This window comes from Mustelus asterias, unplaced genomic scaffold (genome assembly GCF_964213995.1).
Source record: "Mustelus asterias unplaced genomic scaffold, sMusAst1.hap1.1 HAP1_SCAFFOLD_1933, whole genome shotgun sequence".
In the NCBI taxonomy this organism is placed as follows: domain Eukaryota; kingdom Metazoa; phylum Chordata; class Chondrichthyes; order Carcharhiniformes; family Triakidae; genus Mustelus; species Mustelus asterias.
In genome coordinates, this window is record NW_027591878.1 from 55,001 (window position 1) to 70,405 (window position 15,405).

General features: G+C 52.9%; 1 protein-coding gene across 2 annotated transcripts in view; it reads right to left on the minus strand.

The window, feature by feature from the left end:
* Positions 1-12,223, minus strand: part of LOC144489024 (bridge-like lipid transfer protein family member 2) — a 67,164-nt gene extending 54,941 nt beyond the window's left edge. For both annotated transcript variants that reach the window (XM_078206976.1, XM_078206975.1), the window contains exons 1-7: positions 12,102-12,223; positions 11,265-11,314; positions 10,708-10,849; positions 9,819-9,937; positions 8,057-8,117; positions 3,227-3,452; positions 273-393 (exon numbers count right to left, since the gene is read on the minus strand). In XM_078206976.1, coding sequence (XP_078063102.1) covers positions 273-393; positions 3,227-3,452; positions 8,057-8,117; positions 9,819-9,937; positions 10,708-10,719 — 539 coding nt within the window. In that variant the 5' untranslated portion in view covers positions 10,720-10,849; positions 11,265-11,314; positions 12,102-12,223. The remainder of the gene's footprint in view (positions 1-272; positions 394-3,226; positions 3,453-8,056; positions 8,118-9,818; positions 9,938-10,707; positions 10,850-11,264; positions 11,315-12,101) is intronic.
* Positions 12,224-15,405: the final 3,182 nt, after the last annotated feature.

The following is a 15,405-nucleotide window of genomic DNA, read 5'->3' on the forward strand; positions in this document are numbered from 1 at the left end:
CCCCTTCTCCCCTTTGACTCCCAGAATCTAACTAACTCAGCCTTAAAAATATGAAATATTTATTGCTGAAGCAATGTCGAAATGATCTGGTCATTATCACATTGCTGTTTGTGGGATCTGACTGTGCACAGATTGGCTGCCGAGTTTCCTGCATCATAACAGTGACTAGGCTTCAGAAGTACTTGATTGGCTGTAAAGTGCCTCGGGATGTGCTGAGGTTGTGAAAGGTGCTATAGAAATGCAAGGCGGTGCCCTGAGCGGCGTGTCTGTACCTCTGTTGACTGTTCAAAGATAGGGTGACGCTGGTGTCCTCCATCTGCAGGGAAATGACTTGTGGTAAGTAGTCCATGAAGGCAGGTCTGGTCGCTATGACACCAGCTGTTCTGTCATCTTCTGTTCGAGGGAGACGAGATGTGTAAGGAATCAGGTCCTTAACAAACATGTCATAAACATCAAGGAACAGAATCCTTATACTCTGGACCAATCACACACAAAACATCTCTCATTGACGCTTTATAAAGCATTGTCTAATCAATGGGTACACTAGAATTTAGGGTCAGGAGAAGGCCATTCAGCCCCTCGAGTGTGCTGTGCCATGCAGTAAGATCATGGCTGCGAATCCCTGAAATTGGGAGCGACAGCCTCCTCACTTGCTGAGTTCAAGGTGATTACTGTACCAAGGGCACTCCTCAGTAATCTGCAGCATTGTTTGTGACTCTCCAGCTGTGTACAGTTTTGGTCACCGTGTTACAGGAAAGACATTGAGAAACTGGAAAGATTTACGAGGATGTTGTCAGGACTACTGGGCCCGAGTTACAGGGAGTGATTGGCCAGGCTAGGACTTTATTCCATGGAACGTAGGAGAATGAGGGGTGACCTTACTGGGGTGTCTAAAATCACGAGGGGCAGAGATAGGATACACGCACTTGTCTTTTTGCCAGAGAAAGGGAATTGAAAACTAGAGGGCACAGGTTTAAGGTGAGAGGGGGAAGAATTAAAAGGGACCTGAGGGGTAACCACTTCACACAGAGGGGGGTGCGTGTATGGAATGAGCTGCCAGAGAAAGTGGTTGAGGCGGGTACAATAGCAACATTTAAAGAGCATTTGTTTAAGTAAATGGATGGGAAAGGATTCGAGGGATATGGGCCAAGCACAGGTAATTGGGACCAGCTGGGAGGGCAGCATGGTCAGCATGGACCAGTTGGGCCGAAGGGCCTGTTTCCGTGCTGTACCGCTCTATGACTCTACGGCTAATCTGTGTGTGGCCTGAACTCCACTTTCCTTTCTGTTTCCCCCATAACCCTCGACTCCCCCATCAATCAAAACCTGTCTTTGATTTATTACTGTCACATGTATCAACATACAGAGAAAAGTATTGTTTCTTGAGCGCGAGACAGGCAAAGCATACCGTTCATAGAAAAAACCTTTTCACACAGCGAGTGGTTTGGGTGTGGGATGCACTGCCTGGAAGTGTGGTGGAGGCAGGTTCAATCGAGGCGCTCGATAGGGTGTGAGCTGATTATTTGGATGGGAGCAATGTGCAGATTTTGAGGGAAAGGCAGGAGAACGGCACGGTGTCATGATGCTCATTTGGAGAGCCGGCACAGACACGATGGACTGAATGGCCTCCTTCTGCCCTGTAACAGTTCTGTGATTCTGGATAGCTGGCAGTGAAGCATTTTAAGATGACCAGGGATTGACAGCTGCTTTAGCTGAAAAACTCCTGTTTAAAATGTCCGTTATACAACAAAGACAAGTTGTTTCAGTCTGAAAAACAATGTTAAGTTTTAATTTAATCTCAAATCTATAATTAGTTTTGATGGAGAGTTAGAGGGTCAGTACTGAGACAGTGCCGCACTGTCAGAGGGTCTGTACTGAGGGAGTGCCGCACTGTCAGAGTGTCAGTGCTGAGGGAGTGCCGCACTGTCAGAGGGTCAGTGCTGAGGGAGTGCCGCACTGTCAGAGGGTCAGTGCTGAGGAAGTGCCGCACTTTCAGAGTGTCAGTGTTGAGGGAGTGCCGCACTGTCAGAGGGTCAGTACTGAGGTAGTGCCGCACTGTCAGAGGGTCAGTACTGAGGGAGTGCCGCACTGTCAGAGGGTCAGTGCTGAGGGAGTGCCGCACTGTCAGAGGGTCAGTACTGAGGGAGTGCCGCACTGTCAGAGGGTCAGTACTGAGGGAGTGCCGCACTGTCAGAGGGTCAGTACTGAGGGAGTGCCGCACTGTCAGAGTGTCAGTGCTGAGGGAGTGCCGCACTGTCAGAGGGTCAGTGCTGAGGGAGTGCCGCACTGTCAGAGGGTCAGTACTGAGGGAGTGCCGCACTGTCAGAGGGTCAGTACTGAGGGAGTGCCGCACTGTCAGAGGGTCAGTACTGAGGTAGTGCCGCACTGTCAGAGTGTCAGTGCTGAGGGAGTGCCGCACTGTCAGAGGGTCAGTGCTGAGGGAGTGCCGCACTGTCAGAGGGTCAGTACTGAGGGAGTGCCGCACTGTCAGAGGGTCAGTACTGAGGGAGTGCCGCACTGTCAGAGGGTCAGTACTGAGGGAGTGCCGCACTGTCAGAGCGTCAGTACTGAGGGAGTGCCGCACTGTCAGAGGGTCAGTACTGAGGGAGTGCCGCACTGTCAGAGGGTCAGTACTGAGGGAGTGCCGCACTGTCAGAGGGTCAGTACTGAGGGAGTGCCGCACTGTCAGAGGGTCAGCGCTGAAGGAGTGCCGCACTGTCAGAGGGTCAGCGCTGAAGGAGTGCCGCACTGTCAGAGGGTCAGCGCTGAAGGAGTGCCGCACTGTCAGAGGGTCAGCGCTGAAGGAGTGCCGCACTGTCAGAGGGTCAGCACTGAGGGAGTGCCGCACTGTCAGAGGGTCAGTACTGAGGGAGTGCCGCACTGTCAGAGGGGCGGTACTGAGGATTTCACCTGATGTCCTGCAGCCAATATTCTTCCCTTACTCCACCAAATAAAATCTATGGAATTGGTTATTTGCCTCAGTGTAGTTTTCAGAGTCTTTGCTGGTCACCCAGTGTCTGCAACACATGCTGACCGATCGCTGTGGACTGCATTCTATAGTAACTGATCTGGTGTGAAGAGGATTGACTGCTTCAGGACCTGAGGGCAGTACACGGGGGGGGTATGGACAATGCCAGTGTCAGTCAGTGTTTAGGCTGTGTGGGAGGTAGAGGGGGTTGGGGTTCAGGATTGTACCGGCGATGTTCCGGGTGGGTCTTTCTCTTACCCGAGTCGGTTGTTTCAGCATCTTCCCGCTGTGACTCAGTGCTGCTTGATGATAAATTGGACTGTGACAACACCGCCTGCAGTATGTTTGCACTGAAGAAGCCCTCGTGTAGCTCGGTCTGCAGAGTCTGCACGTTCACCTCTGCTCTGAGGGCCTTCAGATCTGCCAAGCCAACGTCCACTGTGGCAGTCAGGCTCAGGGACAGGTTAACCAGACAGAAATCCTCCTGCAGTGCACAGCAGGAGAAACAAAATCAGTGAACGACACAGCGGGGCCTCAGCGATCACACAAAGCAGCTTAAAGTTAACGTTTATTTATCAGTGTCACAAGTAGGCTTACATTAACACCGCAATGAAGTTACTGTGAAAATCCCCCAGTCGCCACATTCCGGCGCCTGTTTGGATACATCGAGGGAGAATTTAGCATGACCAATGCACCCTAACCAGCACGTCTTTGGACCGTGGGAGGAAACCGGAGCACCCGCAGGAAACCCACGCAGACACGGGGAGAATGTGCAAACTCCACACAGACAGTGACCCATGTCGGGAATCGAACCCGGGTCCCTGGCGCTGTGAGGCAGCAGTGCTAACCACTGTGCCACCCCCAGATGTGCAGAGAAGATTTACCAGAAGGATCGGGGTTGAGGAGCTTCCGTTATGTGGAGAGACCAAAGAAACTGAAATTGTTCCCGTTCCAGCAGAGAGGGAAATTTCATCGCGGTGTTCAAAATAAAGAAGGTTAATTAATTTCCAATGTCAGGCGGGTTGGTAACCAGACGGGACACAGATTTAAACCAATCAGCAAAGGAATTAGAGTGGGGCAATTTCAGGGAATGATTTTTATGCAGCGACTGATCTGCAATGCACTGAACTATTTGATTTTTGATTTGATTTATTATTGTCACATGTATTAGTATACAGTGAAAAGTATTGTTTCTTGCGCGCTCTACAGACAAAACATACCGTTCATAGAGAAGGAAACGAGAGAGTGCAGAATGTAGTGTTACAGTCTGGAAACTGATTCAACAGGAACTTTCAAAATGGAATTGGATTCACCCTAAGAGTTATTTCCCTTCTTAACCCTGGATTTTCCACCCACCAGGAGATTGCATGAATTTATTTTATTCTTTAACAGGGCGTGGGCTTTGTTGATGAGGCCAGCATTTATCGCCCCACCCTAATTGCTCGGGAGAAGGTGGTGGTGAGTCACGGCAGTCCATGTGGTGTAGGTACACCCACAGTGCTGTTAGGGAGGGAGTTCCAGGATTTTGACCCAGCGACAGTGAAGGAACGGCCGATATATCTCCAAGTCAGGATGGTGAGTGGCTTGGAGGGGAACCTCCGGGTGGTGGTGTTCCCAGGTATCTAGATGGCAGAGCTCACTGATTTGGAAGGTGCTGTCTAAGGAATCTTGGTGAGTTCCTGCAGTGCATCTTGTAGATGCCACTGCACATTGGCGGTGGAGGGAGTGAATGCTTGTTAATGGGGCACCGATAGAGAGGGTTGCTTTGTCCTCGATGTGGTTGAGCTTCAAGTGTTGCTGCTACACCCAGCAACACTTGGGTGTTCCATCCAAGTGTTGGAGAGTCTTCCATCACTCTCCTGACTTATGCCTTGTAGATGGCTTTGGGGAGTCACAGGATGAGTTATTCTCGACTAAATTCCCAGCCTCCGACCTGCTCTTGTAGCCACAGTATTTATGTGACCGATCCAGTTCAGTTTCTGGTCAATGATAACCCCCAGGATGTTGATAGTGGGGGATTCGGCGACGATAATGCCATTTGAATGTCAAGGGATGATGGTTAAATCTTCTCTTGTTCGAGATGGTCACTGCCTGGCACCTGTGCAGCACAAATGTAACTCGCCATTTGTCAGCCCGAGCCTGGATATTGTCCAGGTCTTGCTGCATTTGGACACGGACTGCTTCAGTATCCGAGGAGTAGCGAATGGTGCTGAACATTGTGCAATCATCGGCGAACATCCCCACTTCTGACCTTATGATGGAGGGAAGGTGATTGGTGAAGCAGCTGAAGATGGTTGGGTCGAGGACACTAACCCTGAGGAACTCCTGCAGTGATGTCCTGGAGCTGGACTTCCAACCACCACAACCATCTTCCTTTGTGCCGGGTACGACTCCAACCAGCGGGACTTTGCCCCCTGATTCCCATTGACTCCAGTTTTTCTAGGGCTCCTTGATGCCACACTCGGTCGAATGCGGCCTTGATGTTAAGGGCTGTCACTCTCACCTCGCCTCTGGAATTCAGCTCTTTTATCCATGTTTGAACCAAGGCTGTAATGAGCTGAGTGACCCTGGTGGAACCCAAACTGGGCGTCACTGAGCAGGTTATTGCTGAGCAGGTGCTGCTTGATAGCGCTGTCGATGACCCCTTCCATCACTTTGCTGATGATTGAGAGCAGACTGATGGGGCGGGGACTGGCTGGTTTGGATTTGTCCTGCTTTCTATGTACAGGACTGGGCAGTTTTCCACATTCCCCGGTGGTGGCCAATGTTGAACTTGTTCTGGGATGACTTGTTTAGAAGGACTGGGTGAGAGGTATCAGACACAATGCTCCGGCCACCAGCGTGAAGCCAGACAGCATTGAGTAGCCTATCGGTTCCTGGTTGTCAGGTTGGTACTTCTGTGTTTTAATAAAGAAACAGAGAACCTCCATCAGAGAACGATCCAGGCTGACAGGACGCTGGCAGAGGAATACAGTGGGAAGTTGAGCTGTGTTATTACAGGCGAGGTAAGTTCTCCATTGGGAATCCAGTCCTGCTGCAGACCCTGAGTACGGAGTGTCAGACTGCTCCGAGCTGTGTTCCTGTCCAGCTCCCGATGTTCCCACAGGCCTCTCCAGCTCAGCCTCTGCACCCACAATCTCTAACTCCCTCACTCTGCCTGCCCATCAGCGAGTGAGATTCTCGCTGACACAGGACAGGCGGTGTTGTGGTAATGTCACTGGACCAGTAATCCTGAGGTCCAGGCTAATGCACTGGGTTCAAATCCCACCATGGCAACTGGTGGAATATAAATTCTTTATATGGTGACCATGAAATCTGTCGTCCTTACCTGGTCTGGCCTACATGTAACTCCAGACCCACAGCAATGTGGGTGACTCTTAACTTTCTTCAGAAATGGCCGAGTGAGACACTCGGTTTTAGGGCAATTAGGAATGGGCAATAAATGTTGGCCTCGCCAATGGCACCCCCATCCCATGAAAGAATAAAGAGTAACAGTCCAAGTTTCCAGACAGCTTAGAATCTGCTCCACATCTGGCACTATTCCCAGTGAGAGATGGATTAGAGAGGCTGAATGAAGCATAAGAAGAGGGAGAAAGTGAGAACGAGCAAAAGAGAGAGAGGGAGGCAGAGAGGGAGGGGAGAGAGGGGGAGGGGGAGGGAGAGGGGAAGAGAGGGAGAGAGGGGGAGAGAGGGGAGGGGCGGAGAGGGAGAGGGGGAGGGGGGGGAGAGGGGGAGGGGGGGAGGGGGAGGGTGAGGGGGAGGGGGAGGGGGGAGGGGCGGAGAGGGAGGGGGGTAGAGGGGGGGAGAGGGGGGGGAGGTGAGAGGGGGAGAGGGGGAGAGGGGAGGGGGGGAGAGGGGAAGAGGGGGAGAGGGGGGAGAGGGGGGAGAGGGGGGAGAGGGGGGAGAGGGGGGAGAGGGGGAGAGGGGGGAGGGGGGGGAGGGGGGGGAGGGGGGAGGGGGGGAGGGGGGAGGGGGCAATGGGACAGGGAGAGCGAGCGAGCGAGACAGACAGGGAGAGCGAGCGATCCAGACAGACAGGGAGAGCGAGCGATCCAGACAGACAGGGGGAGCGGGCGAGCGAGCCAGACAGACAGGGGGAGCGGGCGAGCGAGCCAGACAGACAGGGGGAGCGGGCGAGCGAGCCAGACAGACAGGGGGAGCGGGCGGGCGAGCCAGACAGACAGGGGGCGAGCCAGACAGACAGGGGGCGAGCCAGACAGACAGGGGGCGAGCCAGACAGACAGGGGGCGAGCCAGACAGACAGGGGGCGAGCCAGACAGACAGGGGGCGAGCCAGACAGACAGGGGGCGAGCCAGACAGACAGGGAGACAGAGAGACAGGGGGAGAGAGAGAGACACAGGGAGAGAGAGAGAGAAACAGGGAGAGAGAAAGAGACAGAGAGAGAGACAGAGAAAGAGACAGAGAGAGAGAGACAGAGAGAGACAGAGAGAGACAGAGAGAGACAGAGAGAGACAGAGAGAGAGACAGAGAGAGAGACAGAGAGAAAGAGACAGAGAGAAAGAGACAGAGAGAAAGAGACAGAGAGAAAGAGACAGAGAGAAAGAGACAGAGAGAAAGAGACAGAGAGAAAGAGACAGAGAGAAAGAGACAGAGAGAAAGAGACAGAGAGAAAGAGACAGAGAGTGAGTGACAGAGAGTGAGTGACAGAGAGTGAGTGACAGAGAGTGAGTGACAGAGACAGAGAGCGAGAGACAGAGAGAGAACTATCCCCACCCCGGCCACCTACTGGGCAAAGCTGCTGGGATCCCTGGAGCAGAGCTGTTCCAACACTCAGCCAGCCACAGAGCTCCCAGCTGCTGCTGGGGAACCCGGAAACAGTTCTGAAAGGTCATCTTGGCCTGAAACACTGGGTGGGATTTTCCGGCTGCACTCCCCCAAATCCCATCCGAGGTCAACGGACCTTTCCCTGGTCTGTCCCTCGCCCGCTCCAATTCCCGTGGCGTGCTGAACGGGAATATTCGTCCCATTAACTCGGTTTCTCTTTCTGCTGCCAGTCCTGCCGCGTATTTGCAGCAGGTGTTTGCCGGTTTGCTGTGGGCTCTGTCTCAGTGGGCAGCTGGCACTCACCATCTCACTGCTCTTCATTATCTTGCTGTTCAGTTTACTCACGCTGCCCTCGCACTTGATGCTGAAAAACACACAGCCCTTTGTTAAACCCTTTCATTCAGCTGTTAACAATTCCTGTTAGACCCACCCCGGTGATCCTCTGAGTTCCCCAGGTACAGATCAGGAAGTTCCCACACCGATGCGCACTGACTCATGCACATGGAACTGACATTCACAAACTCAAAATGTGCGCACTCACACACTCAACATCTGCATACGTAAACACTCAGAGGCACAATCACAAAGTCCGACGCGCGCGCAGGCCGTCCGACGCGCGCGCAGGCCGTCCGACGCGCGCGCAGGCCGTCCGACGCGCGCGCAGGCCGTCCGACGCGCGCGCAGGCCGTCCGACGCGCCCGCAGGCCGTCCAACGCGCCCACAGGCCGTCCGACGCGCCCGCAGGCCGTCCGACGCGCGCGCAGGCCGTCTGGTGCGCGCGCAGGCCGTCCGACGCGCCCGCAGATATGCTGGTTGGAGTCATACCTGGCACACAGGAAGATGGTTGTGGAGGTTGGAAGTCCAGCTCCAGGACATCACTGCAGGAGTTCCTCAGGGTTAGTGTCCTCGACCCAACCATCCTCAGCTGCTTCACCAATCACCTTCCCTACATCGTAAGAAGTGGGGATGTTCGCTGATGACTGGACAATGTTCAGCAACAGTCACGACTCCTCAGATACTGAAACAGTCCATGTCCAAATGCAGCAAGACCTGGACAATATCCAGGTTCGGGCTGACAAGTGGCGAGTAACATTCACGCCACACAAGTGCCAGGCAATGACCATCTCTAACAAGAGAGGATCTAACCATCTCGCTTTGACATTCAACGGGATTATCATCACCAAATCCCCCACTATCAACATCCTGGTAGTTACCATTTCCCAGAAACTGAACTGGAACAGTCATATAAAAACTGTGGCTACAAGGGCAAGTCAAAGACTAGGAATCCTGCAGTCGATAACTCACCTCCTGATTCCCCAAAGTCTGTCCACCACCTACAAGGCACAAGTCAGGAGTGTGATGGAATAATCTCTACTTGCCTGGATGAACGCAGCTCCAACAACACTCAAGAAACTCAACACCACCCAGGACAAAGCAGCCCTGCTTGATTACTGCCCCTTCAACAAACATCCAATCCTTTCACCACTGGCGAAAAGTGGCAGCCGTGTGTACCATCTACAAGATGCACTGCAGCAACCCACCAAGGCTCCACAGGCAGCACCTTCCAAACCAACCACCGCCACCATCTAGAAGAACAAGAGCAGAATACATCTGGGAACACCACAACCCGGAAGTTCCCCTACGACTCACTCACCATCCTGACGTGGAAAGATATCACAGTTCCTTCACTGCCGCGAGGTCAAAATCTTCCGTAACAGCACTGTGGATGTGCCTACACGAAGGCAGCGCACCAACACCTTCCCAAGGGCAATTAGGGATGGGCAATAAATGCTTCGACACAACGCACGCGCACACACACACACACAAACAGATTCCACCATGTGTCACTGGAAAATGATCAAGCAGCAACCCAAGCTGGTCTCCACTCCCCTGCCCACAATTCCCAAACTCAGAGCCTCCTGTAACATTCCACCAACTCCGCCCAGGCCAGGGACTGGCTCACTGGTAACTCTGACACTGCCTGCGCTGGAGAGTTTGCTGCTCTTACCGCCATGTGCAGACACCGCCCTGCACCGCGGACAGCTCTGGCAACTCAACCACTCACCTGCTGCCATCGAAGCGAAACAGAAAGGTACAGTTTGTCAACGCCACGTGTAAGAGGGACTCTGCAATCCAGGCATTTAAAACCATCACATTAACTGAGTGCACGTGGATCGAGAGCAGCTGTGAAGAAAGAGACAGAGGGGAAGGGTTATCCGAGTCAGCACGCACAGCTCTCACCAATCACCCACCGCCCACATTCCCCCCCTCGCCCACATACCCCCCCTCGCCCACATACCCCCCTCGCCCACATACCCCCCCTCGCCCACATACCCCCCTCGCCCACATACCCCCCACCTCGCCCACATACCCCCCTCGCCCACATACCCCCCACCTCGCCCACATACCCCCCTCGCCAACATACCCCCCTCGCCCACATACCCCCCCCTCGCCCACATACCCCCCACCTCGCCCACATACCCCCCACCTCGCCCACATACCCCCCCCTCGCCCACATACCCCCCTCGCCAACATCCCTCCCTCGCCCACATCCCCCCTCGCCCACATACCCCCCTCGCCCACATACCCCCCACCTCGCCCACATACCCCCCACCTCGCCCACATACCCCCCACCTCGCCCACATACCCCCCACCTCTCCCACATACCCCCCACCTCGCCCACATACCCCCCACCTCACCCACATACCCCCCACCTCGCCCACATGCCCCCCCTCGCCCACATGCCCCCCCTCGCCCACATACCCCCCCCTCGCCGACATACCCCCCTCGCCCACATACCCCCCCCTTCGCCCACATACCCCCCCCTCGCCAATGGCGCCGGGATCAATGTTTACATTAGTCAACGTTCCCAGGATTGTTCCCAGATTCTTCTGAACCTCGAACAGACACGCCAAACCCAGCAACAATTTCCATTTCCACTGGAATCACCTCACCTGTGACAACATGCGGAGCACCGAGGGCTGCAGGGTCAGTCGCCTTTTCACGGTGTTTTCCCTGGAATTGGCCCATATTCGGGAAGCCGGTTTCAAATCAGCACGAAATCGGATCTCTCCAAAACACAGAGCAAAGCTGTGGCTGCAACGGAGAGATTAGGGTTGGAGGATAACCACAAATCACTGAAACCACACCACAATCCTCATCTCATTCAGCTGTCCCGCCTCGCACAACTCAAACTGACACCTCCCTTCACTCTACACACAACCCATGACCAGGCTAGAATAAGATAGGGAGAAATGGAGGCCTGGGCGAGAGGCGGGGGTGTGGGGGAGAGGGGGGGGGGGGGGGGGGGGGGGGGGGGGGGGGGGGTGTGGGGGAGAGGCGGGGGGGCACGGGGGAGAGGCGGCGGGCACGGGGGGGCACAGGGGAGGGGCGGGGGGGCACGGGGGCGTGTGGGGGAGAGGCGGGCGGTGTGGGGGGGGGGAAGAAGGGCAGGAAAGCGCTTGTGGACAGTCAGCACGGGCAGGGGAGAGTGTGAGTGAGCGATACTTACGGTAACTCATTATCTAGCAGCTTACAGGACAGCCACACTCTGTCCACTTCCTGTAAAAGAAATGTGGCCAGTTACTGGGTAATAATCAATCAACAGATCAAACAACAACTTGCATTCATTTAGCGCCTTTCCCAAGACACTTCATAGGAGCATTAAACAGAATCGCACACAGTGTCACACAGGATGATATTAGGACAGGGGTTTCCCAGGAGGGTCTGGGATGTGGGATGGAAGAGTTCAGAGGGGGAATGCTGGAGTTCAGGGACCAGGCAGCTGAATGCACCGATGGCTGAACGATTAAAAGCTGAGATCCACAACAGAGCATCACAGGAGGTAGTCAGAGATCTCATTCTGTACTCAGGCTACACAGACACACACAAACACACATGCGTGCACACACTCACACATTCTCCTGCATATTCACACATGTCCAAACACACACACACACCCACACCAACACTTGTACAAAAACATACACGCTCGTGCAAACATGCACACACACAACCCCGCATACACCCACATGCACATGGACAAACACTCATGTGACAAAAACACACATGCATGCAAACACATGAGAGTGCAAACATGAGTACGCACATGTGCAGACATGCACACAACACACACATGCATGCATGATCACACATGTGCATGCACATGAGAACACAGACATACGGTCATATAAACACATGCACAAACACATGCACATGCATATACAGGGACGTGCACATGCAAACATGCATGCACACAAACATACACAGCTGCACATGAGCACAAAAAACATGCAGGTGAACACACAAACGTGCAAACACAACACACGGACAGTGTGCTGACACTCACCACAGTATGATGTGCACTGATCTTGATGTTGATATTGTGGACTGTGAGAAACCCAATCGAACCAATTTTTAAATCTACGTTTAGTCGATTGTGGATGAGGTATGTGAGAATCTGTGGCAGTAACCACCTGAAAAGAGGGAAAGAGAGAGAGAAAGGTCAAAACCTCAAAATTCCAACACCATCACCAGGACTTCACTGACATATAAATGGGGAAAACTGAGGTTGTGTCCACAAGAACGATGATAGTCCCAGCATCAAAAACAGCCCGTCAAACTGCACATACTCTGTAGCAATCTATAACACTCTGTAACACTGGGGTACAGTACTGGTGGGGACGGGTCTGTCACTGTATAACACTGGGGTACAGTACTGGTGGGGACGGGTCTGTCGCTGTATAACACTGGGGTACAGTACTGGTGGGGACGGGTCTGTCACTGTATAACACTGGGGTACAGTACTGGTGGGGACGGGTCTGTCACTGTATAACACTGGGGTACAGTACTGGTGGGGACGGGTCTGTCGCTGTATAACACAGGGGTACAGTACTGGTGGGGACGGGTGTGTCACTGTATAACACTGGGGTACAGTACTGGTGGGGACGGGTCTGTCGCTGTATAACACAGGGGTACGGTACTGGTGGGGACAAGTCGGTAACTGTATAAGCACTGGGATAGAGTACTTATGCTGGGTGGGTCTGTCTCTAGTGCGATGGAGGATATTCGAGAAGATGCATTAGTCATATCAAAGTGAATCCCAATGGATCCATTGTGATCACAGCATCCTCAGTAACACTAACCTCTGCCTCTGTCGCTCAGAGGGTAACATTGACTCTCTCTGACCTGAGTCAGAAGGTTGTGGGTTCGGTTGTCTCTCTGGAGACCCAAACACCCTAACCCAGGTTTACACATCAGTCTCAAACTGAGGGAGATGAAGCCACATTACTCCTTCAGATGGATGAAAGAGAAGCGAGTTCCCCCCAGTGTCCAGAGACCAATATTTATCTAATAGAAACTAGAAGCAGGAGGAGGCCATTCCGCCCTTCGAGCCTGCTCTGCCATTCATCTTAATCATGGCTGATCATCGAATTCAATACCCTGATCCCCCTCTTCCCCCCGTGTCCCTCGATCCCTTTCGCCCCAAGAGCGAAATCTAATTTCTTCTTAAAATCACACAACGTTTTGACCTCAACTACTTTCTGTGGGAGTGAATTCCACACATTCACCACCCTCTGGGTGAAGAAATTTCTCTCACCTCAGTTCTAAAAGGTTTACCCCTTATCCTCAAGCTATGACCCCTAGTTCTGGATCATAGCTTGAGGGTTAAGGGGTAAATCTATTACCCAACATCACAGAAACCAGATTTCCTGGTGATTATCAGAATGAGATCTGTGGGATCTTGCCGTGCACAATTGGCGGCTGCATTTGCTGCACTGCAACAGTGATGTCCCGAGGCAGTGAAAAGCACTGCAGAAATTCAAGTCTTCCTTTCCCTGCAGCTTCAATCCTGAGGTTTTGTTGAATTGCTCTCGCAGGGACCCAGTGGCCTCCCACCCTTCCATGGTCGAATAGCTGCTGAGACTCAGGGTCTGTATGCTTATCAGTACAGAGAGGTTGGCCTGAGGAGCTTAGTGAAAGAAGCTGATCTCTCCCTCTGTCTGACCCAGGAGACATCTGGAGCAGAAAGCTTCCCAGCGAGAGGAGCCGGGGAAACAAGGTCATCCGAATCAGAGATTGACGCTGCACTGGATGTAAACTGGACAGTATTTTGTGGAGAAGTTGGCTAGACTTTGGGGGAGGGGAGATGATGAAGTCGAGATTCGAAAGGAATTGTCAAACACGTTCCCTGAAGACAGCAAACCACATTTCTCCCTCCTTCAGTCATCATACTGCGTCTCCGATTCAAACTCCCACACAGCTAACAGGAGCAAGCAACTTTACTGTGATAACTGCCAGCTCCAACAACTACCCGGCAGGTGGAAGCAACGCAATTGTTTACTCAAACCAAACTTTATACAAAGGGCAGTAAGAAGTCTCACAACACTAGGTTAAAGTCCAACAGGTTTATTTGGAATCACGAGCTTCTGGAGCGCTGCTCCTTCATCAGGTGAGTGGAGAGTTGGATTCACAAACAGGGCGTATATCGACACAGACACAATTACAAGATAATGGTTGGAATGCGAGTCTTTACAGTAATCAAGTCTCCTGCCATTGTACAGGAGAGTTCCACCTGGCTGACGAGCTCACATAGGATGTCTACCAAAATCATCCCAGCAAAGTGGCGAATAGGTCTCCGGCACAGCTTAAAGTTTTTTCAAGTCTTTGAAAGACTGGATTACCTGTAAAGACTCGTTTTTAAACCATTATCTTGCAATTGAGTCTCTGCCTATATATGCTGTGTTTGTGAACACAACTCTCCAACCACCAGCGCTCAATCGCCGTCTCCAACCGATGCCCTCCAACTGGTGCCCCCCAATCACCAGCGCTCAACCGCCGCCCTCCAACAACCGCCACTCAACCGCCGCCCTCCAACAACCGCCACCCTCCAACAACCGCCGCCCTCCAACAACCGCCGCTGCTCAACTGCCACTCTCCAACCGGCAGCACTCTCCAATTACCACTCCCCAATCACCAGCGCTCAACCACCATCTCCAACAGATGCCCTCCAACTGCTGCTCTGCACCCTCAGACTTGGGCTCAACCACCACATAACGCACTCTGCCGCATTAACACATCTCTCTCCCCCTTTAAGTTTAGAAACATAGAAACATAGAAACCCTACAGTGCAGAAGCAGGCCATTCGGCCCATCGAGTCTGCACCGACCACAATCCCACCCAGCCCCTACCCCCACATATTTACCCGCTAATCCCTCTAACCTACGCATCTCAGAATTCTAAGGGGCAATTTTTAACCTGGCCAATCAACCTAACCCGCACATCTTTGGACTGTGGGAGGAAACCGGAGCACCCGGAGGAAACCCACGCAGACACGAGGAGAATGTGCAAACTCCACACAGACAGTGACCCGAGCCGGGAATCGAACCTGGGACCCTGGAGCTGTGAAGCAGCAGTGCTAACCACTGTGCTACCGTGCCGCCCAATGTTCTTTACTATCTGTTTATGACCAGACAACTATTTACAAGAATCGACGTTTTCTTTTGAAATGGTTGGGTAATACAGTGCAGTCTCTCAAAATTTAACCTATCAGGAGATTTCCGAATTCACTGAGGTCTCAGCTCCTGTTTGGCTCTGTCTCAGTAGAGGCAGCAATGTCTTTACCCCGCTAAACCCCCCTAACCTACAGCTCT